Here is a 24,219-nt window from a genome sequence, read left to right on the forward strand (position 1 = left end):
TCACAATGTGGCCCTTGTCAAGGTGGCTCCTTACCCTTGTCCATTTTCCTGCTTCCAACACATCAACTTCAAGAACTGACTGTTCACTTGCTGCCTAATATATCCCACCCCTGGACAGGTGCCATTGGAACGAGATGAGTAATGTTATTTACTTCACCTGTCAGTGGTTTTAATGTTATGGCTGATCGGTGTGTGTGTGTGTGCGTGCGTGCGTGCGTGCGTGCGTGCGTGCGTGCGTGCGTGTGTGTGACATTCTATTCACGTGATATTGGAGACAGCCAAACGGATGGAGAGCGTGATAAAAATGAGGAGGAAAGATGAGGATAAACAATGAGTGACGTGGAGAGGAAGAGAAAGGCAAGGGAAGAAAAGAGAGAAAGGGAGAGAGAGAATAATTGGCAAGAAACGAGGGACGGGTGTGAACAGAGGGTTGCGGAGGAGTAGTGGAAGGTGAGACTGGGGGAGCAAGTGATAGAAGTAAAATTGGAAACCGAGGTGAGAAAGATGGAGGGAGTGGGAGGGAAGGATTGTGGGTAACCACAGTGGAAAAACACACACAAGGAGGGAGGGAAGGGAAGGAAGAAAAGGAAAAGAAACAAGAGGGAGAAACGGACGAGGGAGTGAGCCATGAAGAGGAAGAAAGCGACGGCAGAAGGGAGCGGTCGCCAAACATTCCAACGAGGGATGGACCAGTAGATGGAGGGATTGTGAGTTAACAGTCTGCAGCGGAGGGAGAGACACAGGTGACAGAACTACAAGGAGGAGAGGGAGCGGCAACTCCCCTCCGCCTCGTCCTCATTTCACTCCACTTTATTAACGCGGCTGCCAAACAACCGTAAGCAGCCAACTGTCGAGTCCCACGGGCGTGTCTGGCCTTCATTACTATTTCATCCTCACACATATTACCTCTCGAACCAATAAAGCGTCGCGTTGAGCTGCTCGGTCACACAGATGAGACACAAATAGTGATGCAGTACTGACGGGTCTTTCCTATCAGGTTGTTATTAGAAAATACTTTTTTGTCAGCTTCGCCTGTTTGGCTACTCAGTGTTTCTTAATATCATTTTTAATGAAAAGGTAGCTTTGCTGTTAAAACCCTATTTGAATTGAACTGGCTGGGGTTTGAAAACCCAAGGGCCAAAATTTGGACAGGCTCAAGTGGATATCCATGAGTTTATCTTGTAAAAATAAAATCCCATATTAGATACTTTTAGTTAGTTACTATTTAGCTGGCACTTTATAAGAAATAGCCATTCGATATATTTGTGCTATGTATGTGCTGCTCCATATACTGTTTCCAATAGGGCTAAACGAGTTGGGAAAATAATCGAATTGGGAATTTTTAGACCAATTACGATTGTGATTTAGTTTGCGATTTTTTTTAAGCTCCCTTTCTTCTGTATTATTCACTTAACACAAGCAATAAATCTGCGGCCTGGGCCGGAGCACCGGGTCCCACCGGGGGGCAGTGCAGAGGGTTAAAACAATCACTATAGGCGGGGGGACACGGAGAAACTGTCCCCATTACGCGCCATTTCGTTCCATAAGGAGACATAAATTCAAATAAAAACACACCGTTCTGGCACGCAGATCGCGGGCACCCCATCGCTGGCACAAGCATGGTTGGTACCATCGAAGAGGGAGACGGGTGCACAAAACGTGCCCCGATTGCTCCCTCTCCACAGCCAGGCCGCCTAGCTCTCCTATAGGAAGAGCTGGCCCCGGACAGCCCCATTGGTTAGATTGTGTGACATAAAAAAAACTGTTTTGTTTTTATCGCAGGCTTTGCCATTTGGAAATTGCGCTCTGTTCAATTGAGATGTCGGTTTGAGTTTGATTAATCGTTGAGGCCCTAGTTTCCAGTGTTGGTGGCGGGGTCCCCCTTCCCCGGTAAGAATGCAAGCATTGGGCATGTGCGGGAAGTGAAAGGCAGCAATACTGCTCATATAGATCAACATTCACAAAAATGAACAGCACCCTTGGATCCCTACCACCTCAAGTGACCGAGAATAAAAATCCATTGATCCGAAGAAAATATACTTTTGAGAAAAGAAATGACGACAGTAAACCCGGATGTTAAAAAAAAATTTAGCTGTTTGGAATGGAACTCTGGGATTTGTAGTGTAATCCACCCAACATAGTCTTGGTCTTATGGATTGCAACTTTAACCTAATTTGTTTCCGAATCAAAAATGACTCTGTATTAAAAGCAACACTAAGTAAGTTTTTACCTTAAAATAACAGCTTCAAAATCATTTTGTGGTACGTTGACTCTTACCATGGAGAAGTATGGCACCTCTTTCATTCCCACACACCCCCCCGAATGCCCATTCTTGCATTATGTAACTTTGGTATCTGTCACTTCCTTGATGTTTGGCTCCGGTGATCATCATTTTTTTGCCTGGTAAAATGTATTTAAAAAAAAAATCTTTCCGGTTAAAATGCTCATACAAAATGTAGCCAGTCCGCCTTGCCGACGGGCGACATGGATGAGACTAGCCAGTGGTGCACCCGGCACCGGTACCCTGAGCCCCCACTTCCGTTGCGCCGCGGGGTTTGTTTCACCCTCTGACTCGCGCGTGCGAGCCGATCTGCCCGGCTGAACACATCTGGTACCTACACCGGTGGCAGGGGGCCCCCTCCCTCTCTCTCTCCACAGTCCCTGGAGCCGTGGGCTGAGTGCTCGCTGCAGTGAGCATTTCAGTCCACGGCTCAGGGAAGTGTAAAATAAATTGTTTTCAGACAGCGGACTGGGTTTTACGACGGTAAAAGACTGACAGCCGGAAAATAATGCGTAACACATGCGTAATACATTTTATAATAACTTTCCGCATTTTGTGATAAGCATCTTGAATGCTACATTTTGTAATAACTTATCACATAATACTGTGTTTATTACATTACAAGTTTTTTATGATGAATATTTTATGTGCAAAACGTGTTACGTATTGCGTTCCAGATGTTTATTACAAAACGCAAGTGCTATGATATAACGCGTTGTCCCTTATCCTTGATGTGGTGAAACATCTGTTGAGACGGCAACTTCAGAGACTATTTTCTTATATTGATATGCACGCACACACACACACACACACACACACTCACACACACACACACACACACATTATTCAAATGTACATCTGTTGTCCTGCTACAGTAGAGTTTACTGTGTCAACAGAAATCTGATGACTCAGCCGTTAGCAGGGATACAATGACTTTGAAACCAGCAAACACACATATACTTACACACAGACACACAAACACACAGACACACACACACACACACACACACACACACACACAGCTCAGGTTGCTGTGTTGTTCCATAGATCTTTCTACCAGCTGGATCACATGACTTGTTGAGTAGCCAATGAAAGTGCCCCGTGGACAAGACAGGGAGGAGACACAGCACGTGAAACCTTCACCCCTTTATACCTGTCTGGGTGTTGGGTTTGGGTGCAAGAGAGATACAGTGGCTAGAAGGAAAAAAAGACACGCAGAGAGAGGAGAACTTCGAGAACTCCAAGGTAAATGGGTAATCATGGTTCGGGTGCAGCTTGCTGAGGGTACTAGCTGAGCGAGAGAGTTGATTCAAAACCTGGACATGAGTACACAGTTGTGTCTTTGAACAGTGGAGGGGAGAACAGGACTAAGAAAGAACGGTATCAAAGTCCAGCTGAAAGTTGGGAAGTGGAGACTAACCCCAACTAGAAAGAGGGACAGACCAGAGGAGGATAGTCACTGCAGCAGCACTAACTGTCGGGACTTTAGTTTAATGCTGAGAACCCAGCACAGTGTGAGAAAAATTAGCAAAAATATCAACGATTTGATTTGGTCTAGACCAGAGGAATCAATACCTCTGCGATGCTGGTGGTCTTTAATAATTGCAAATTGGGTTTTAGCATTTATTTTACCCCATATCTGGGACTGTTTGGATAGTTGTTTAGTCCAACAACTTGGGCTTTTTTGGATGTCTTTCTGAGTCCTAAGGTGAAAAAAGTATGATTTTGTCCTTGAGGATTTGTCCTTGTTGATATAATTTTTTGATCTGTACGGCTCTGTGTGGCTGTGTGTGTTTGCATCTGTTATCTGTGTGTGTGTGTGTGTGTGTGTGTGTGTGTGTGTGTGTGTGTGTGTGGTGTGTGTGTGTGTGTGTGTGTGTGCGTGCCTGTGTGTGTGCGCGTGTGTCTTTGTATGTCATGTTTGCGTGTGCGTCGTATGCGTGCACCAGGGTGTTGTGGACTTGGATCGGGAGGAAGGCGAGGAGTGTGAGGAGAACATGGAGGTTTTTGACGACAGCAGTTCCAGTCCCTCTGGAACACTGCGCAACTACCCACTCACTTGCAAGGTCCTGTACTCGTACAAGGTAGGAACGCACACGCACACACACACACACACACACACACACACACGCGGGCGCACAAACACCCACACATACGCACACATTCTTGTACTGGTATCAAAGAGGTCCGAGTATATACACCACCAGGTAAGTAAGGACCCATGTTCCTGCTGCACTTCTAAATCAAAAAATAGTCAATTCAGAGACCTGTCCTCACAAGTAAAACAAACACACACTCTCTGCTAGGTGACTTATAAGGTAACGCAACCAGCTCGGACAGTTGATAATCTTTACAATAGAAAAACCTTATTTTAAATGTAATAGTAATGCAATAATAATAATAATAATAATAATAAAAATGTAATAGACTTTCTTCTCTTTAGCGTTTCATTTCTCCTCTTGTTTTTCTTCTTCACTTTCAATCATTGAGATGCACATGCTTTTGCAGATTTTCTTATTTACTACTTATAATGATTCCTTCCTCTCCCTCTCTCTCTCTCTCTCTCCCTCTCTCTCTCTCTCACTTTCTCTCTCCTTCTCTCCCTCTCTCCCAGGCCTCTCAGCCAGATGAATTGACCATCGATGAGCAGGAGATGCTGGAGGTCATTGAAGACGGCGACATGGAGGACTGGGTTAAGGTGCTTACACACACACACACACACACACACACACACATACACACACACACACACACACACACACACACACACACACACACACACACACAACCATAATCACAGCAAGCATGTTAAACGTTTACACTCACAACACTACGCAGCCAACCATAAACACAAATTTGCTTTTATCACGGTTTGACTGTGTGTATTTATGTTTGTGTGTGTGTGTGTGTGTGTGTGTGTGTGTGTGTGTGTGTGTGTCTGTTTGTTTTTATGTGGGTGTGTGTGTGTGTGTGTGTGTGTGTGTGTGTGTGTGTGTGTGTGTGTGTGTGTGTGTGTGTGTGTGTGTGTGTGTGTGTGTCTGTTTGTTTTTATGTGGGTGTGTGTGTTCCTTTCCCAGGCTCGCAACAAGACGGGTCAGGTGGGCTACGTCCCGGAGAAGTACCTGCAGTTCCCCACCTCCAACAGCCTCCTGAGCATGCTGCAGTCGCTGGCTGCGCTCGACGCTCGCTCACACACCTCGTCCAACTCCACCGAGCCCGAGCTGCACAGCGGCTGCGTCAACGGAGACAACAACCGTGAGAAAAACACACACGCACACACACCCCCCCACACACACACACACACGCACAACAACACACACACAACGATGCCAGACAGTCGTAGAGATGGAGAAGAAATTAGCGAGAGCAAGAGTTAGGCGTCGTCACGCGCATTTTATCTCTTTTTACCCGATTTTTGTATTTCAGACGTATCTCTTTCCCCTCTTCCCTCTCTCTTTTTCTCCCCCCCTATCTCCTCTCCCCCTGTCCTCCCCCTCTCCTCTCTCCTCTTTCTCCCTTCCTCCTCCCCTCTTATTCGACCCCCCTCTCCCTCTCTCTGATTCTCTCTCCCCCTCCCTCACTCTCTCTCGCTCTCTCTCTCTCTCTCCCCCCTCTCCCGCCCTCTCTCTCTTTCTCTCCCTCCCTCTCTCGCTCTCTCTCTCTCTCCCTCCCTCCCCCCCTCCAGTGGTGTATGTGCGTGCTCTGTATGACTATGAGGGTCAGGCGGACGAGGAGCTGTCCTTCACCGAGGGCGCGGTGATCCGCCTGCTGAGCCGCGACACGCAGACGGACGACGGCTTCTGGGAGGGCGAGCTGAACGGACGGGTGGGGGTCTTCCCCTCCGTGCTGGTGGAGGACCTGACGGAGAACGGAGAGGGTGGAGGGGGAGGAGGAGGAGGAGGAGGAGGGGTGGGGGGCACCGACACTCAGGTAGGCTGGTGCAGAGAAAAGACACAGATTCACACACTGGTGACATCACCGGCACTGTGACGTTCCAAACTCAGAGCACACACACACACCTCAGCTTGGGCAGAATGACAATTAAATCGGCGATCGATGGAGTCGATTGAGCCAATTGACATTAATGACAGACATTTTTTTATTTTATTTTTTTATCCACGAGGAAAAATCCGAGCACTGAAACGGTATTCCGTGAAGGTGCAGTTCACCGTGTTCCGAAACTGATTGCGGGAGCAGAGAGGGAGAGAGAGGGAGGAGGGAGAGAGAGAGCTCCCTCCTCCCTCTCTCAGCGCAGAGCTGTTTTGAGCCCCTTTTCACAGTTCTAGTTCTCGGTAAATTACAGGGATAACCGACGCCGCTAGTGAGTGTTACTATTCACCCATGCAGCTACGTACAGGAACGTTTGGCGTCTTGCGCCTTTTCACACATGCCGTGATAATGCCGTGACAATGACATGATAAGTCGCCCAGTGCGGTCCTGGTCCGCGCCGCCCCCGCGCCGTAGAGTGACAAACGGAGCTCATTCACTTGCATCGGCAAAGACGATATACAGTATGTGAAAGAAGCACGCAAATAAAAATAAATATGACGATGAGATTAATCCTGGAAATACATGAGGCAAGAAATATATAAATAAATGTAAATGTAAATATATAAATGAGTAAATAAACGGCCGACCGACTGGACGGAGGTTGGTGGTTGCGGGGTGGTGGCGGGGATCTTTCCTTCCGATTCACGGGATCTTTCATCACTTGATTACGGCGCGAGGTTTCACGAGACACTCCTGTCTATTTATGCGCCACCTGCTGTAGAAAATACGTATCAGAGAATTTTAGTGTTTTTAATTTCTCCTCCAGTCGGCCGTGCGCGGGAGTTCGCACGGGCGATCGCCGCCCCCCCAGGCGATCACCCATTGAGAATTGCACGATCCAGCCTACCGTACATATTCATGAATCCACCCCAACGAGTCAATTTCTCGGTAGGAGCCGAAGGGATGATGCATCACGGTCACGTCAACGTCAGAGCAGAGTCACAGAGTTTCATAGGGATTGAATTCATTTTGAGAAGATAAACAAGTTCAGGAGAATGTGCAATTAACTCAGATCAGGGGAGGATGCAAGTGGCTGAAGATCCCACAATTATATGTTTCCATCCAAATTTAAGGGACATTTTAAGCCGGTGTCTGGCTTAAAATAAGCTTTTGTTTTTCGATGTTCAATGCCAATAAACGGGTCTTCTTCTTAGGTGTATGTGTATAATTACATAAAATAGACCAAAAAGGATCATTGAATTGATAGTTAAAATGTCTTGATCGCAATTCCTGGCCCTGGGGTCTGGTCGATCTCTCAGCGGGCCGCAGGAGACAAATAGTTGATCAGAGCCCCGGTGTTCCTAAAACCTTCTGCGCGGTAATCACGCGAAGAGAACCTTATCTGTGCCGCTAACAGCAGCTCAATGACAGGAAGGAAGCAGCCTCTCCCTTCCAACGGGCCGTCAGACACAACACACCGCGCAGAGATCTAAACCACAGCCCAATTAGAGCGAAAACCACACCGGTGCGCCAGACACGCTCGCGGTCCAATTACGTTATTGACGTAAACGTGGACGGGCAAAAACTGAGACCAACATTTCTTACCTCATTTTTTTGTCCCAGATATCTGCGTCTCAGATCTCCGCGTCTCAGAAGATGCCGTCCTCGCTTCCGCCCCTCCCCCTGTACGACCAACCTCCCATCAGCCCTTTCACCAGCCCCGAGACCTCCACCCCTCCGCTGCTCCCTCGCTCGCCCTCCGCCGCACTCAACGGAGAGCACAAGCCCCCGCTGCCCTCGCACAAGGGACCTCCCATTACACACAGTGAGACACATTTTTTCCCCCTTGTTGTCATTCCTTTGAACAGTTGTTGTTGTTGCTGTGCCCTCTATCGCTCCCTCTCCCTCTCTCTCTCTCTCTCTCTCTCTGTCTGGATTTCTGTCTCTTATCTTGTTTGTCTCTCTTTCTGTCTTTATCTCCCTTCCGTCCAGATCACAGCTCTGGCAGAAGTCCAGTCTCCCCAGGTTTTCCGCAGCCACCTCGCTTCACCCCCGACGGAGGCCCGGCCAAGCTACGGCCTGTTAGTATCAAACACACTTCAAGTCGCAGTGTTTATTTATTACCACTAGGGGATGCACTCGTCTTTCCAAACGTGATCAAAACAGAACTTAACTACAACTCGAGTTCCTTTGCCTCCCTGAGATCACTCCATTTTGTAAAAGCTAGTACAATGTTGTTGTTGTTGTTGTTTAAAGATCAGTTGAGCTGAATGACTTTCTATTTACTCAAAAGACTCAAAAGAAGAAAATAGTCATCTCTTGGTACTGTATTTTAGCGCTACAAATATGTCCCAACAAATATAAAATATATTACTAGTATAGCAGTATATAAGAGTAGTATAGTATTGAATAGTAGTACAGTATGGGCTAGTTTAGCAGTCTAGTATAGTAGTATAATATTGAATATTTCCATACTATAGTATGGTTTAGTATAGTATAGGAGTATAGTGTAGTATATTATAGTATTGAATAGTAGTATATTATGGTGTAGTATAGTAAAGTATGGAATAGTATAGAAGTATAGTATTGGAGTATAGTATAGCAGTATAATATTGAATAGTAGTAGAATATAGCATTGCAGTGTCGTATGGTGTAGTATAGCATATTATAGGAGTATAATTGAGCAGTATAGTAAGTATAGCAGTATCGTATGCTCGTATTGAATATTACCATAGTATAGTATGGTGTACTATAGTCTGGTAAAGTACAGTATAGTATAGTACACTAATATAGTATTGAATAATAGTATAGTGTAGTGTAGTATAGTACGGTGTAGCATAGTAAAGTATGGTTTAGTACTATTGTTTGGCAGTATAGTAGTATAGTATTGAATAATAGTATAGTATAGTATAACATGATTAACTACACTATAATATAGTATAATATATGATCCTATAGTTTAGTATAGTATCCAGGCTCTCTGTTTTTTCACCCTCTGGACTCTCCCTCCACCCCTGCAGGTCCGAGCCGCGCCCCCTCCACCCAAGCAGCACCCCCGCAGGCAGCAGGAGAAGAGCGACAAGATGGAGGAGGTGGAGATCACGCTGGTGTGACTGACGGAGCGCCGGGCGGGACTGCAGGCAGACAGGTCAGAAGGACGCCACCCTACATGCCAGGGAAGCCAAGCGGCCCCCGACTGACTGAAAGGAAGCAAAGTGGCAGCCCGCGCTGCCCCCTGGTGGCCGCCCTCGTCCTGCGGCTGAAGAGCAGCACAGTGGGGGGGGGGCAGAAGAGAACGAGCCAGCGATGAGGAAGGAGACGCCCCCCTTCTTGAGCGTAGCGGTTCCGCCGGAGGATAACGAGGAGGAGGAGGAGGGAGGACGAGTAGAAGGAGGAAAATGAAGAAGAGGAAGAGGGGTGGGGTGGGGGTTTGGGGGGGGGGCGAACGCTCCAAAATAACAGGTGTAGCAGGTTTGTTTTCCCCTTTTATCCCCACTTTATTTCTTTCACATTTCAAATTGAGATGGTTTTAGGATGCAGCACTGTGCAGACTGCCACTTTCTGTTATTTCTACTTTTTTTTAATTATTATTTATATATATATACATATATATATATTTATCAATTTTTAACCGTAATACGCCAAATAATTCAGTATAAAGTGAATAAACTTGCTGAACCTGCTGTTATTTTGGAGTTGGGCTGCATTTGATAGAGAGTGAGTGAGAGTGAGTGAGTGAGAGACAGAGAGAGAGAGAGAGAGAGAGAGAGAGAGAGAGACCCCCACGCCTCTCCCCGCCATATATTGTACTATCACCGTATGTATTCATTGTGCATTAGTACAGTACATTACTGTCGTCATAGCAATGTTCCAGAGTTACATTTCATGTAATCCAGCTGAGCGAAACCAGCTTGGTCCAGAAGAGGCTTTGTAAATAGAGAGAGAGAGAGTGAGAGAGAGAGAGAGAGAGAGAGAGAGAGTGAGAGAGAGAGAAAGAGAGAGAGAGAGAGAGAGAGAGAGATGGAGGGAAGAGGGGGATTCATTCAATACAAATAAAGACTGATAGAGAAAGTAGCTGGGTGGCTGGATCCTCCCTGCACGTTCTCGTCTTTCCCTTCCCTCTTTCCTGCTCTTTTCCCTCTCTCTCTCTCTCTCTCTCTCTCTCTCCTCGCCGGCCCTCTCCCCCGACAAGACAGCCTGTTCTGGTTGACACACACACACACACACACACATTCCCGCGTTGTTCCCGTGCTTCTCTCTCCGTGTCCCTATCACTAATTCAGTTCTGAAATGAGGTGAAACAAAATAAGAAGAAGAAGAAGAGGAGGAGGAGGAGGAGGAGGAGGAGGAGAACCAGCTTTTTTGGGGACAGGGGGAAACACATTTGGGTTCACGGTGTGCGTTTGGTGTTGGAATGTGAAACCGCTCATGTCTCCACTCCACTTTGTTCTTTTTTATTTTATAGTTTATTCACAACGTCGACCTTTTCATTTATCTGATGCTCATGATAGCTCCAGTTTTCCACTTTTTCTCCTCCTATCGTACTGCCAAATATATTCTGTACCGAAAAACCAATGAACACACGGCATGATTCACCTCCTCGTCCTTTTTACCGGAGAAATGGAACCCCAGTCCCGAGACGACCGGAAATGAATGATGTGTTCCAAATAAATGGCTTCCAACCTCATCGGCGTGCTCTGACGAACGACATTCTGAGCTAAATAACAATTGCAGGACTTTTATTTTATTCAAAGTGAGCCCCACCTCGCTTTATCGGCAATGTAGCACTTTTATTTATTTTGAACCCCTGAGGAAGTAGAAGGAGAGCGATGGGACGTTCACTATCTACGGCAAGTTTAAACCCATCAAAAAAAAAAACAAGAAAAGACATGGATCCTCTTTGTTTCAGTGTGACTGGAAACTTGGTGTAATTCTCCCCTCTTTATAAGAGATTACGAGATGAAAAGTGGACATTTATGTGTAACTTTTTGTGTTTTCCTTTAATTTTTGAAATAGGGGAAAAAAACGACAACAAATCTGAATACGGTGGAAGATGTAAAACGAAGACGGAGAGAGGATGTGTGTTTTTTTCCGTTGCTAGAGATAGACATGACTGTGTTTGTGTGTGTGTGAGAGAGAGTGAGTTGATTGTTACTCAGAGACAGAGGAGAGGATGTTGCCAGATCTTTGTTGGACTAACCCACGCCCTCTGAGTCCTGATCCGGGATCAGATTTAAGTGTTTCCTTCCCGCCTCACGATGACTGAACCTGACACAACGGGTTGTCTGCAGGTCCCCAAAAAGTCTTAAAAAACCTTCGAGGCTCGGTATATACTGTACTCTTTAATTTGATTAATCAACATAAACATTATGTCTGATTTTATTTATCCATATTTTTCTTTTATCTTAATTAGGCAAGTTGTTCTGCATCAGAGCCCACATTTCTGATGATATCAAACCCTAAAACTACTGAATATCACCTTCATACTTACCTGCTACACTCACTTTATTCCATAAGAGAGGGATGATTTGTCCAAAAGTCTTCCTCCAATTTGTCTTAAAAAAAGGTATAAAAGGGAATTAGGGTACATGCAGACACCCTGAAGAAGTCATCTGAATACTGTTGTAAGGTGTTAAATATTATGACACACGGTTGGTGTTGAATTTTCCTAAAACTCGGCCAGACTCCTGCTGTAGGACGAGCAGGGCGTGGTTTTTCTTATTTCCAGTGCAGTTGAGGCGACTTGGACAGCAGAGGACTCCTTGATCTCTCTGAGATCTTATTACTGATGTTTTCAAACTTGTTTTGAAGTTTATAGTTTACAGAAGTGTCCCACAGTCTGCATCCAACAATCAATAGATCACCAATCAATCAACCAATAAATGGATCAATCAATTGTGATGTTAGTGAGACTCTCCTTGACCAGTTACAACCTTCCCACCAACCCTTTTGTACCAGTCCCCTTTCGACAGGTCCAGTGTTTTTTATTGTTATTATTATTATTATTATTATTATTATTATTATTATTATTATTATTGGTTTGGAGCAGCTTTTTAATTATTATTATTATTTTTTATGACATATGATTATATTTTCATCCTTTCTTTCGGGGGAGTTGCACAGCTGCTGTTGTAAACGATGCAGTGGAACAACTGGCCTTGTATATCTGCATAGATTATTGCCACAATATCAATAATGAGAACAGATGCAAAACGTCTTTCTGCGTATTCATATTGGCTGTAAAAAAAAAAAAAAAAAAAAAAAGTTTGTATTTATTGTGTACAAATGTTAATAAAAAACACTGAAAATTACAGAAAAGTTCGGCTTCCAGCTGTGTGTGTGTGTGTGTGTGTGTGTGTGTGTGTGTGTGTGTGTGTGTGTGTGTGTTTGTTTGTGTGAGTGTGTGTGTGTGTGTGTGTGTGTGTGTGTGTGTGTGTGTGTTTCTCCCTGAACAGTGGGTGGAATCCTACTTAATCTAAACACCCGGGGCATGGATTTCCTTCCTGCCACTGTGCAGGAGACGAGCCGGGCGTGATGGCATGGAGCTCAACTCTTGCTAAGCACCCAGTTGCGAATGAAAAAGTTCAATATTTTGACAAAGGTTTAGGTGATCTTTAGTTTCCTTTCTCCTGATCAATCAATGAGCCTTCCGCCGCACATGGGACCAGTGGAAGGGTCGGGCCAGTGGAGGTCTGCGCGCCGGTCGTCGTGTGTGAAAATCTACCTGATCTCCAACCCAGAAGGTAGGCAGAGGATCCTCAAATCCCGAACCAGATAAAAAATAGCGCCTGAGACCTGAAGACTTTTCTCGGTCCATTTCGGGTTCCCTCCACGACCACTGCTAAGGCGTGGCGGGGCAAGGATTGTCGTCCAAGGTGTGCAGCAGGGAGGTGGTGTTGTCAAGCGTGTGCTCCGGTTTCAGATTCTGTGGTGGAGCGCAGGGCTCTGAGAGAGCGCGTGTTCCCCGGCCTGAGAGAGCACTGCAGACACACGCTGGGACTGGATCTCACGGTCAGTCCGCCTCTCGTGGATACGCACATTCCTTCACGCGGTTTCTGACAACGTCAACCCATGTATTGTTTTCACTCCCCTGTTGGAGACACCTAAAAGGAGTTGCACGCAGTTTATCGTTGAATTTGTTCTAAATTTCACTTCAAATTGCTTCTTCTTATTTATATGTTTTTATTCAGTTGTTTATATAATGTTATGTCGTATGTAAAGTACTTTTAATTGCCCTTGTGTGTGAAATGTGCTATGCAAATAAACTCTCCTTGTCGTGCTCCAGGTGGTGGATCCATATGAGTCCAGTGATGCTGGTAAGTGGCCAGACCGGGCGACCAGACAGCAGCTGATAGAGGAATGCAGACTGAGCTCCAGCGGCCCTTTCCTCCTGGTAAATAACTAAAAACCATGGCTGCCGCCCTGATCCCACTACAGGGACACTGAGTGCAATCTGCTGCTCGGAGGATCCTAGAAGGGAAAGATGATCGCTAACAAACAGCTCAGATTAATCGCCTGGATAGCTCTCTACAGGACTTCCTTTGGCCAAGGAGTTCTGTACACCTACTGGAAGACCGGATCGGTCAGAACTGAAAAATAATCAAATGTAAAATGAAGAAAAAGATTCTAAAATCAACATGTAAATGTAAGGAAAAAAAAAAAAAAAAAAAAAAAAAATATATATATATATATATATATATATATAAAGAAATTTTAAAAACATCCTATTTACTTTATATATGTAATAGATAGATTGGTAGATCAAAACATTTGCAATATAGAATAAGAAAATTAACAATAAAAAATAAACCCTTTGAGTATCAACAATTCACTCAAAAAAAGGAAATTGTGCAACTTGTGTGTGTGTATATGTGTGTATGCATATATACTGTATATAACGAGTGTAAAACAACAAAACAAAACAACAAAATAAATGTACGGAGAAATTTAATAAATAGCAATAATACATTTTTAAATAAATAAATCACAGGCATTTAATTTTCATTATCTATTATTTTCTTGACTTCAAATGTTTCTTTATTTCTATATTGAAGTGGCTGATAGTGACTTTAACCCCATCTTAAAGTCACCACCAGTGTTTTTTAAAGGACCTTTTGGGCCGATAACAAAATGCTTCTTCAGATATCTCATACTATCTTTATAGGAACATTATCTAGTGTGTATTTCAGGACAGCTTGGCAGTTTATCCCTATAATATAATATTGTTTTTCATGAACTTCATGGACTGTTCTAACTGTTCTCATCACTATCTACCTGCTTGCTCATATTATCCCCATTACTTCGATTTTTTTTCCCCCAAATATTTACTTTGTTGATATTCAAAAATAATGTCATTTGTTTTTTTGTCAATATGCAACATCACTCATTTCTTCTTGTCGTGCCGTCTATGTCCACACCACAGGCTCTGGTGGGGCACCAGTATGGGGCTGGCTGCCTCCCTGCCCGGGTGGAGGTGGCGGAGTTCCAGCTGCTGCTTCAGGCGTGCCAGCGGGCTGGGATCCGCACCAGCAGCCTGGAGGAGGCCTACCTGAGGGAGGAGAACACCCAGCCGCCCTGCTACCACGCTCCTACTCCCACGGTGCTCACAGGGACCCCACGACTGGGTGTCGAAATACTTTAATGATCTGGACGTGGAACTGTGTGGTCCATGTACTTGGACAGTTCCCTCACTTCTAAGAGATGTCAGGTCATGTCAGTTAGTGGGGAACTATTTATTCCAGACCATTTCGAAGAGGGGGTGAAGAGCACTAGGAAGCAACTGCACACCTGTCTAGCGCCCTCCCTGCAAGTGCAGTGGAGACGTAAGGAACTAGGCCCCCCAATAATTTAATCTGCTGTTTGCCAATGATCACGGTTTCATTTTCTTCATTTTCATTCCCTCTCCTTCAGCAGGCGGAGCAGAGGAGGGCGGGCAGGAGGAAGATGGAGGACAGAGACGAGGAGTTGCTGAAGCTGTTTCAGACGGCGGCGAGCCTATGTGTCCAGGACGGCCTCATGACCCAAGAGAGAGCCAGCAACTACTTCAGATCAGGTGTGTGTGTGTGTGTGTGTGTGTGTGTGTGTGCGTGTGTGTGTGTGTGTTGTGTGTGTGTGTGTGTGTGTGTGTGTGTGTGTGCGTGTGTGTGTCTAAAGACAGGGCTTAAAACGTACCTTCCTCCCGTGCAGAGCTCGACGCGGATCTCAGATTCGCCCTGGGGAGCGGCTCCGATGGCGACGTCTCCCATCGCTGTCTCGTCTACGTGCACAGGATCACCGACGCGCCAGGCGGCCGGAAAGACGGGGCGGCGCGGGAACCCGGGACGGCGCGGGAACCCGGGACTCCAGACGCAGAACCGCAGCTCCAGCTGATCCAGCAGCTCCAGGTGCGCGGGCCAGGGGGCCGTGAAACATATGTCCCACGCTCGCAGATCAATCCCCGGATGTGAACGCCTGCTCGGCAGGACCTCAGACCGTAAGGTCATAACCCGGGAGCCGGAACGCCTCCGCTCCAGCCAGAGGTTCAAAGTAACCAGTCACAGCACCCGAGGACCTTTTCACGTGGGACAAAGGGCAAAAGTCCAGCATGCTTATGTTTATACTTGGGTTCTTTTTTTAACAAAGTATTGCACTTTTCTATTTTCAACTTTGATCACACTCACAAAGTGTTCTAACACAAAAAAAAAACAAGGCCCATGTCAAGTCAAAAAGGTCGTGTTCCCCTAAATCCACAGGGTGGAAAAAGTCTTCTTTTTTTTTTTGTGAATTACTTATAAACTCTTTCTGTCATCGAGTCGTTTTCCTCCTCGCACCTCCTGCTCGTACTCGAGTCGATCGCCCCTGAGGAAGCAGGACTCTCCCCGACTCAAACATGGACGTTTTTGGACTTTTTTTTCGAGTGACGATCGAACGTTTCCTCTTCTCCTCCTCCAGCTCTCCGAGGACCACCTGATGTCCCGGCTGCGCGACGACTTCCTGCCGGGCCTCGTCGCTTCCTGCCAGCTCCCGGTCTACGCCACCGCCACGGAATATGACCGTCGCCACGGCTACGGGCCGGCCAGGAGGCGGGCCTACGCCGAGGCCCTGAGCCGCCAGCTGCGCTCGGACCTCCGGGGCTTGATCGACGCCTCGCCCCCCGAGCAGGAAGAAGCCCTCGGGCCGCCCGGTGACGCCTCGGAGCACGGGGAGCTGTGTCGAACCCTGTCCCGTCTCTATGACGTCACTCGGCCGGAGGAGCAGGAGGTCAGGCCCCAGAGTTTTTTCGAAGAATAAGTCACATTTCGATCTTTCCGTGACAGGAATGTGTTCAGGAAGTCGCGCGCGTGCAATGCTGAACATAAGCTATTGGGCAGGGACGCATTTTCTGTTGTTTTAGCTCGACATTCTCACACACTTTCCTTTAACAATCAAACAATTCGTATGAGCTTCAAGTACATATTGTCCAATTACGACTTCTTACCTTTGAAATAACGACCCTTTGCGTGCGTACAGCAGACCCCTTTTTGTCATGTAACCCTAAGTAGATCACTATTACCTTTAAATGATTTTTATTATTTGTTTGGATTTATTTTCTATCAAGTCACTTTTTGAAGTCTCTGACCGCCTCCATCACCACACTTCCCCCAAGTTCTCTTCCAAGACCACACGGACTTGTGGATGGATGGATAACGAAAGAGCAAAATAGTTACTGGAGAAATCTTAATTAATTGAATTGTTTGTTTTGGAATCTCCTTTTTTTTTTTCCAAGCTCTAATTTAAGGGATTTATGTCCATGTCGAGAAAAACTGGAATTCCCTTGCTTGCAGATCAAGGCTTACTTGGTGCAGCGAGACACACGGCGCCCACTGGTGGTGGCAGGAGGGCCGTGCACAGGGAAAACAGTGCTGCTCGCCCACTGCGCTCAAGAGGTAAAACGATGTCAATCATTTTGTAAAGTGCACCTTATCACATTTTTGTGCTCGTCACCTGCTTTTTCCAATCGTCGGTCTCCGTCTCTCACAGTGTTGCTATTATACACAAGCACATGCGTGTGCCACACATCGTTTTGAGAGGAAATGTTCAACTGTATAAATAAAATACCACAGCATTGATTCATGATATGAAAGTTTATATCTTGTCATGTAAATTGTGAGGTATGAGGTTTTGTTCCTCCGCTGTACAGACGAAAGCAATAACACGATCAAGTGGTTTGAAATCAACGTTATGTTGAGCCCATAGAAATACCTCCATAGAAATAAACTAACAAATAAAATAACAAAAAATATATATGATTTAACAATAATATATAATAAAATATTTGTTATTAAAGGATCAGATCTAGTTGAATTGATGTCATTATATTGCATGGAAATTTGGGAAATACATGAAGAAAATATGTTCACCCCGTGAGTTATTTTTCGGGGTGTTTTTCGCGTGTAACAAGATGGCCGCCGTGTCTTTCCTTCCGTCCTCCTTTCCCTCTCTCTCTCTCTCTCTCCTTTCCTCTCACAGATCAGGTCATGGCTCCCTGATAGAGATCCTGTCATCATCCCTTACTTTTCAAACCTGTCGACCAACTCGTCCCCAAAGCCGCTGCTCTCCAGCCTGTGTCGTCGAATCGCTCGGGGCTACGGAGACCCGGCCGGCCCGAACCCTTGCCCGAGCAGAACCCCTGATTCTGGAGGAGACGCTTCCTCCAGCCGTAGCCCTCGGCTCAACCTGGATCCCCACCGTGACAAGGACTCTAGCCCACGCCTTGGTCCAGACCCCCGTCCAGATCAGAGCGATCAGAGACACCACCCAGATCTCCGTTTTGACCCTTGTCTCTCTCTGCCTCAGCTTCAAGAGCGCCTCTCCAACCTCCTCTCACATTTCCCCTCGCCTACACGGCCTCTAGTTCTCGTCCTGGATGGTCTGGATCAGATCGATAACAACCGTCAACCACAAATCATCCGGTGCCTCCCCTCGCCCCTACCCCCCGACGTGAGACTCATCCTCTCGGTCTCCTCTCGCCGCCCAAGGGCCTTGGAAGCCATTAAACGCCACTTCCCAGACTGCTCCGCGCCTCCTCCCCGCACGTCAGAGGGCGGAGTGCGTGTTGAGGGGGAGAACAGTGCGTGGGTGGAATCGAGACCTCCAGCGGGGAGCGGGTGCGCGTTGGTCGAGTTGGAGTCGGCGGAGAGGAAACAGCGCGTGGAGATGGTCGCTTCCCTGCTCGGCGCCTCTGGAAGGAGAGTGACATCGGGACAACAGGCGATGGTGAACCGGGCTCTGAGCTCTTGCTCCCTCATTTTCTACGCTCGCCTCCTGCACCAGCACATCTCGCTGTGGAGCTCAGGTATAAAACGATTTATATTCAGACAATTAGACATGGCTGTAATATTGATCCCAGAATAGGTAAACACGCAATTTAGAGTGAGACCTTACTGTGGCTACGCATCCATTTTCCAGCTTTAGCAACTATGGAGTCAAAGTTGGTGAATCAAAGGGGTTGCTCCGAAATTCTTGACCAAAATCTTGAAGATCTACTGTACAGTACTTCCAAAATAACTTCAAATAACCCTGTCGTGGAAATGTATTCTTACATCTGGTGAGATGCTCTGAATACAGTATTACAAACAATTCATTTATTGAGATATCTTAAGAGAGTTTCACAGCATACAACAAGGCAGCCCTGCAGAAAGTCTCAACATTCTAGTAGGAATATTGGTTACAGTATATAGCCCCTCTAGGAAAATGAATATATGTCTGTCTAGTTTGTATAAAAGTTACACACACAAACCCTCGCTGGAAAAGAGGTGCATCCCATGGCCTTCAAGAGCTTCCCAGTTATGTGAGGAGAAATTATTGCTTATCTCTACACACACAAACTGGAGAAGAGGAACTGAAGAAGACGATGACAAGGTGCAAACGCAACTCAGTAGTGTGACCTTCCGAGTCATGTGAGCGTTGGTTGTATGAAGAAAGCAGAAGTGCAGTGTGTCATCATTCATTAATCAACTGTCGTTACTGAGTAGATAAACAGAAATGCTGATAAACACAAGCAAATAAAGGAGTATCTTGTTTTCCATTACAACCCATTCCCACCCTTTTCCCCCTTTCTTTTTTTCCCCCTGTTGTTAGAGTCAGAGGTGCAGGAATCCTCACTGCCCGATGGCGTCCATTCATCCATTTCAGCCTTGCTGGATCATATGGAGCAGAAACACGGATCCTCCCTGGTGTCTCGCTCCCTGTCCTACCTCAGTGTTTCCAGGACCGGGCTCACTGAAGCCGAGCTCACCGACTTGCTGTCCAGCGATGACGAGGTGTTGGTTGAGTACATCGGAGGCCAGGCCCGCCCATCCAGGTTGAGGGTACCACAGGTGGATGTGGAGAGACTTCTGCTTGATTTGAGGTTTCTCAACAGGAGGACAGTCGCAGGGACACGGGTGTTGTTTTGGGTGTGCAGACATTTTAGGCTGGTGGTGGGTAAGAGGTATTTAGGTTGCGCCAAGATAAGAAAGGAAGTTCACTCAGCGATGGCAGACTATTTCAGTGGCCGATGGGCCTTTGGAAATGCAAAACCATTACTTATCACCCAGGAATCAGGGCTGAATGACGCTATTTCAGACGCGAACCAAATGGCCGTATTTATAGACAGGCAGCCATCAGACCAGCCCTTTTTCTTCAAGTCAGTAGAAGCCTTGACTCCTGCTTGGAATGAGGTAGGTTTAGTGAACTTTAGGAAGATTCATGAACTGCCCCATCACTTAAAAGAGAGTGAAAGGTGGGATGAGATGGACTGTGGGTTAGTGATGTCATTGGAGTTTCACCAGGCTATGATTCAGGCAGGTCTATTGGTTGATCTGGTGGACATTTTAGAAGGCGAGAAGGGGTCGCCCGAGCTCACAATACCCAGGGAGCGAGGGCTGTTATTGAGCACACTTAAACCTCTTGCATGCTTACTGCAGAGCTCCCCATCCGAGCATTCAATGTTGATGGAGACACGGCTTCTCCCATATATGAGGGTCTACCCTAAACTGAAGGGCTACATCCGAGAGATTGATCAGGAGCGGAGGAAGGGAGGCAGAGGACTAGGTGTGGTGCTTTGTCCTGCTCCTTCCACTGTTCCCTCCATTCAGACCAGGGTGAGGAAGGGTTTTGTCCTCGAAGCAGCTGTAACAGTGTGTGGCGTTGTCGTGGGGGTTATGACTGAAGGGTCTGCATGGATATGGAAAAGCCCATGGAGCGAGGTAGAGGAAGTATCCTTGTGCCGGGGACAAGACAAACTGAAGTTTGTCAGAGTGAAGTGTAGCTATAGATACATTCTGTTTTCCACACACTGCCACAGGATCTTTCTATTTGACACCGCAGGCCCGGGGATATGTGTAGAAGTTGACAACCTGGTGAAAACAGAGTTTGAGCACGAGTCAGATCAACACGCACAAATAGTTGAGGGATGTGTTGAATGTCAGGAAAAGTTATTTGTGTGGTGGAAAGCCAAGAGTTTTGTCAGCGTGTTCGATGTCTCGAACATTGAACCTGTGACTCATTTCCAGTGCCAGAGCTGTGTTACCGCTTTGGTTTGTTCCACTGATGGCTCTTACATGTACTTTGGACAGGACAATGGCACAGTGTCCATATTTGACACCAAAATTGCCAATGCCGTTGCTGAATGCTCAAATCCGAATCAGAATGCTATTATATCAGTCATCCTCTGTGAAGACAAGTTTCAAATGGCATGTATTGATGTGACAGGAAATATAACGCTTTGGAACCTGGATCACAGTCCACCTAGGCCCAGTGTAGTGAAAGAATGCTGTATTGGTAACAGGACTTCAAGGATACTCAATGTTGATTACTCACATGAAACCGGCACCTTGTTAGTATGTGAAGCGAACGCAATTGCAGTATGGGACACTTGTGAATGGGAACAGTGGGACCACTTCCTAGCTCCACGAGGGAAGGCTTTCTCCTATGCTGTGTTAGCCCAGGTTGGCCGCCTCTTCCTGGCTCTGTCTGAAACGTGTTCTCTCATCCTGGTGTGGAAGATCAGCACCGGGGAGTGTGTTCTCTCCCTCGACCCAGGCAGCGACACGTGTGTTCTTACACTCCTCAAAATGGCTTCAAATATCATATGTATCACTCCTAATGGTTGCCTCACAATATGGGACTCTGAGCTCATATATGAAGCACAAAAGGCCCCCAAAATGTCATCTGGGGTTACAGAGGTGGTGGTCGACCCAGTGGGGGAGCGGTTTTACTCTAGTGATGGTTCGAAGATTGTGTGGGGTTGGAACTTGACAACAGGAACTCCAGATGCAAACTTCTTGCATGATGGCCCGGTGGAAAAACTGAGACTCTCTCCAGACAACCAATATCTTGTAGTCCTCTCAGGAAGAGATATTTATGTTTGGCGGAGAGAAACTGGGCAGAACAGCTTCCGTATCGGTGGCAGCACAGCATCAGACATTCTGGTCACCCCGAATAGCAACTTTGGGGTAAGTCTTTCTGAAAGAGGGTTATCGCGGGTTTGGAAGCTGGCTAATGCTGGTGTTGTGTGCAACATAAACCTGTACCTCGCTGATGCAAAAGTATCTCCCGAAAGCACTTTCCTTATTGGCTGCCATCATGGAGACTTGTTGGCGGTCAGCCTGTGGTCAGGGTCAGTCAGCAAGCGCTTCTCCCGTGCAGAATCCTCTGAGTGTGTCGTAGCATTCCACATGCTTCCAGAAGACCCAGACTTTGTGGTGGTGCTGGCTGCGTCAGGGGGTGTATACACTTGGAAAGTAACGGAGGAGACGGTGTGTCGGCAGTTTCAGCTCCCCTACACTTTACTTCAAGGCCCCCAAATGGCCTCAGCTGGAAACTTTGTACTCCTTTTAACTGAAAATGATGCTATGACCTTATTCGACCTGTCCTCGAACAGACTGTGCTCTACAAAGGTTGAGGGCTGTGTTTTTAAAGCCTGCCTGGACAAAAACGGATATTATGTTGCCTGCATATCCTACCCCTCTATCCTGGGGAATGGCTGCTTGTGTGACGCTCACGCCAAGGGCGTCCTCACAGTTACGCGGTTGACAGACGGGGAAAGAGTAGGGAAAGTGCGTCTCTCTAAGACGCCATCAACTTTGCTTGTGTCTGAGCAGCTGTGTGTATTTGTTGGTTTTCAGGATGGGTCTGTAGCTGCGTATTCAATTCCCGATGCCGATATTTATCGGGGAGGTCCTGTCAGTAGCAAGGAAAAACACTTTGGCCTGAAAAATCAATGCCTTTGTGACATGGCACCCTTGAGATTCTTACCATTAGAAACACCCAATAATATATGGTGTTAAGCAACTGAAATACATCTGTGTTTTTTTATACATAACTTATTTAACTTTCAGGGCAGGTACAGCACCTTTGGGGAGCAGGTGATAATACCCTAGAGTTATATAGGGTAATTATAATTATAGGATGGGCATTTGTTATTTGTCCGTGATATACTGTAGAGGAGGAGCCAATATGACTTAAACGCACCATTGCTAACCTGATCAAATGACCTTCGCTGTGTTGAATCTAGGAGGCAATGCACTTTTGTTACCACTTTCAAATAAATATACAGTTTGGAATATGTGTTGTAAATAATAATAAAATGGTGAAGGACAATTACACGACCTATGTCAAATTGCTATTTGATCACAATGAGAAGCAGCTTCCTCAACAATCTACTGTGTATACAGATGGCCTTAAAAGGCAGTCGTGCCGACAGTAATGAAGTACAGTAACTTTTTTTGGTGTGGGGATGGTGAGGTTTCAGCAGCCACACCTGTCCTGGGTCTAAGTGATTGGGCCCGGTATCAGTCTGGCTTGTTGGAATAATCATTGAGCAACAGGAAAAAACCCCATCCCTCCACACACACACACAGAGGAGCCCTTATCATGACATGTTGTCCATCTTGCCTACTTGCTACAATAAACTGTTGGTTCTCTACTCCATTGTCTGTCTCTGTGTCGGAGGGCCCTGAAAACGCTACTCAGGTGGCGTGTGGCAGGGGGAACTGCCACAACTTTGTAACTGTACTTAAGTCAATTTTTCAAGTACCGGTACTCCTCACTTAACGACCTACCTGTATAACGACCGTTCGGACTTGCGACCAGCTTCCCCGACCAGTTGGTGTTATACGCTGTGAACAATACCGCGGCGCGTGCTGCATCTCAGCGTCAAGCGTCTCATCTCATCGCCGTTCTCAGTCTCAGTCTCGTTCCCGCAGTCTGTCAGTATTCACTACACTAGCATTCGCAGTCGCCGCGGCCCCTTACCCCGTCCTCGCTCATCGATCAATTCGCTTAACGACCTGGTCCTAGGAACGGAACTCGGCCGTTAAGTGAGGAGTGCCTGTTCTTTAAGCGGAACTATGTAACTTTTGGGATTTGGCACCCCTACAGTTTCTGAGTGCAATTTCACTTTTACACAACTGTCGTAAACCTCCGTCCGGTGTCGGAAAATAATTTATATTATGTTTATTTTTCCGCACTTCTCCTGCGGTTTTGTACCCGCACAATGAAGTTATATAGTACAAGAACAGGTGTTCAGGGGGGTGGGTGGAGGGGGTGAAAGAGGTGCCATTCTCCATATTACAAGTCAGTGTACCATCAAAATGATTTTTGAAGCTGTTATTTTAAGGTAAAAAAGTTGCTTAGTATTCCTTTAAATACTGCTACATTTTACAACACAGCAAGAGGCATCAAATCCACTGTGCCAATCAGATTGCATAGTGATGTCGAAAGTGGACATGTCAGTGCGGTACTTTGACTTTCGCTCTCTTCATTTTGCGTCAGGGTATTTTAGATAAATCGATTCTGTCAAAAATAAGGCTAATACCTCGCAGACCACCTCCTTTGGTTTTTATATAGAGAAATGTCAATAAAGCTCATGCGAGGGTTGTTTCTATTTGTTTTAAAAACACTAAAACAGCTGACTCTTTCAAAGTTAACCCCCCCCCCCCCCCCCA

At 46.3% G+C, this 24,219-nt stretch overlaps 2 protein-coding genes across 2 annotated transcripts in view; both read left to right on the plus strand.

Moving 5' to 3' along the window:
• The window catches only part of fchsd2 (FCH and double SH3 domains 2), a gene marked incomplete at its 5' end in the record, with an annotated part of 61,614 nt that extends 51,983 nt beyond the window's left edge, over window positions 1–9,631 (plus strand). The window contains 7 exons of the mRNA XM_080007504.1: window positions 4,231–4,365; window positions 4,896–4,979; window positions 5,359–5,536; window positions 5,967–6,211; window positions 7,910–8,096; window positions 8,264–8,352; window positions 9,292–9,631. Coding sequence (XP_079863630.1) covers window positions 4,231–4,365; window positions 4,896–4,979; window positions 5,359–5,536; window positions 5,967–6,211; window positions 7,910–8,096; window positions 8,264–8,352; window positions 9,292–9,384 — 1,011 coding nt within the window. The 3' untranslated portion in view covers window positions 9,385–9,631. The remainder of the gene's footprint in view (window positions 1–4,230; window positions 4,366–4,895; window positions 4,980–5,358; window positions 5,537–5,966; window positions 6,212–7,909; window positions 8,097–8,263; window positions 8,353–9,291) is intronic.
• A 3,298-nt stretch (window positions 9,632–12,929) lies between these two features.
• LOC307234748 (NACHT and WD repeat domain-containing protein 2) lies at window positions 12,930–22,653 on the plus strand (the record flags this gene model as incomplete). Its single annotated transcript, XM_080006612.1, has 13 exons — window positions 12,930–13,014; window positions 13,194–13,282; window positions 13,557–13,664; window positions 14,694–14,870; window positions 15,182–15,323; window positions 15,458–15,654; window positions 16,202–16,510; window positions 17,074–17,175; window positions 17,759–18,584; window positions 19,370–20,373; window positions 20,785–20,968; window positions 21,137–22,455; window positions 22,612–22,653. The coding sequence occupies 13 exons, from the start codon at window positions 12,930–12,932 to the stop codon at window positions 22,651–22,653; spliced, it is 4,584 nt and encodes a 1,527-aa protein (XP_079862738.1).
• Between the last annotated feature and the right edge of the window lie 1,566 nt (window positions 22,654–24,219).

Source organism: Zeus faber (genome assembly GCF_960531495.2).
Source record: "Zeus faber genome assembly, chromosome: 9".
NCBI lineage: Eukaryota > Metazoa > Chordata > Actinopteri > Zeiformes > Zeidae > Zeus > Zeus faber.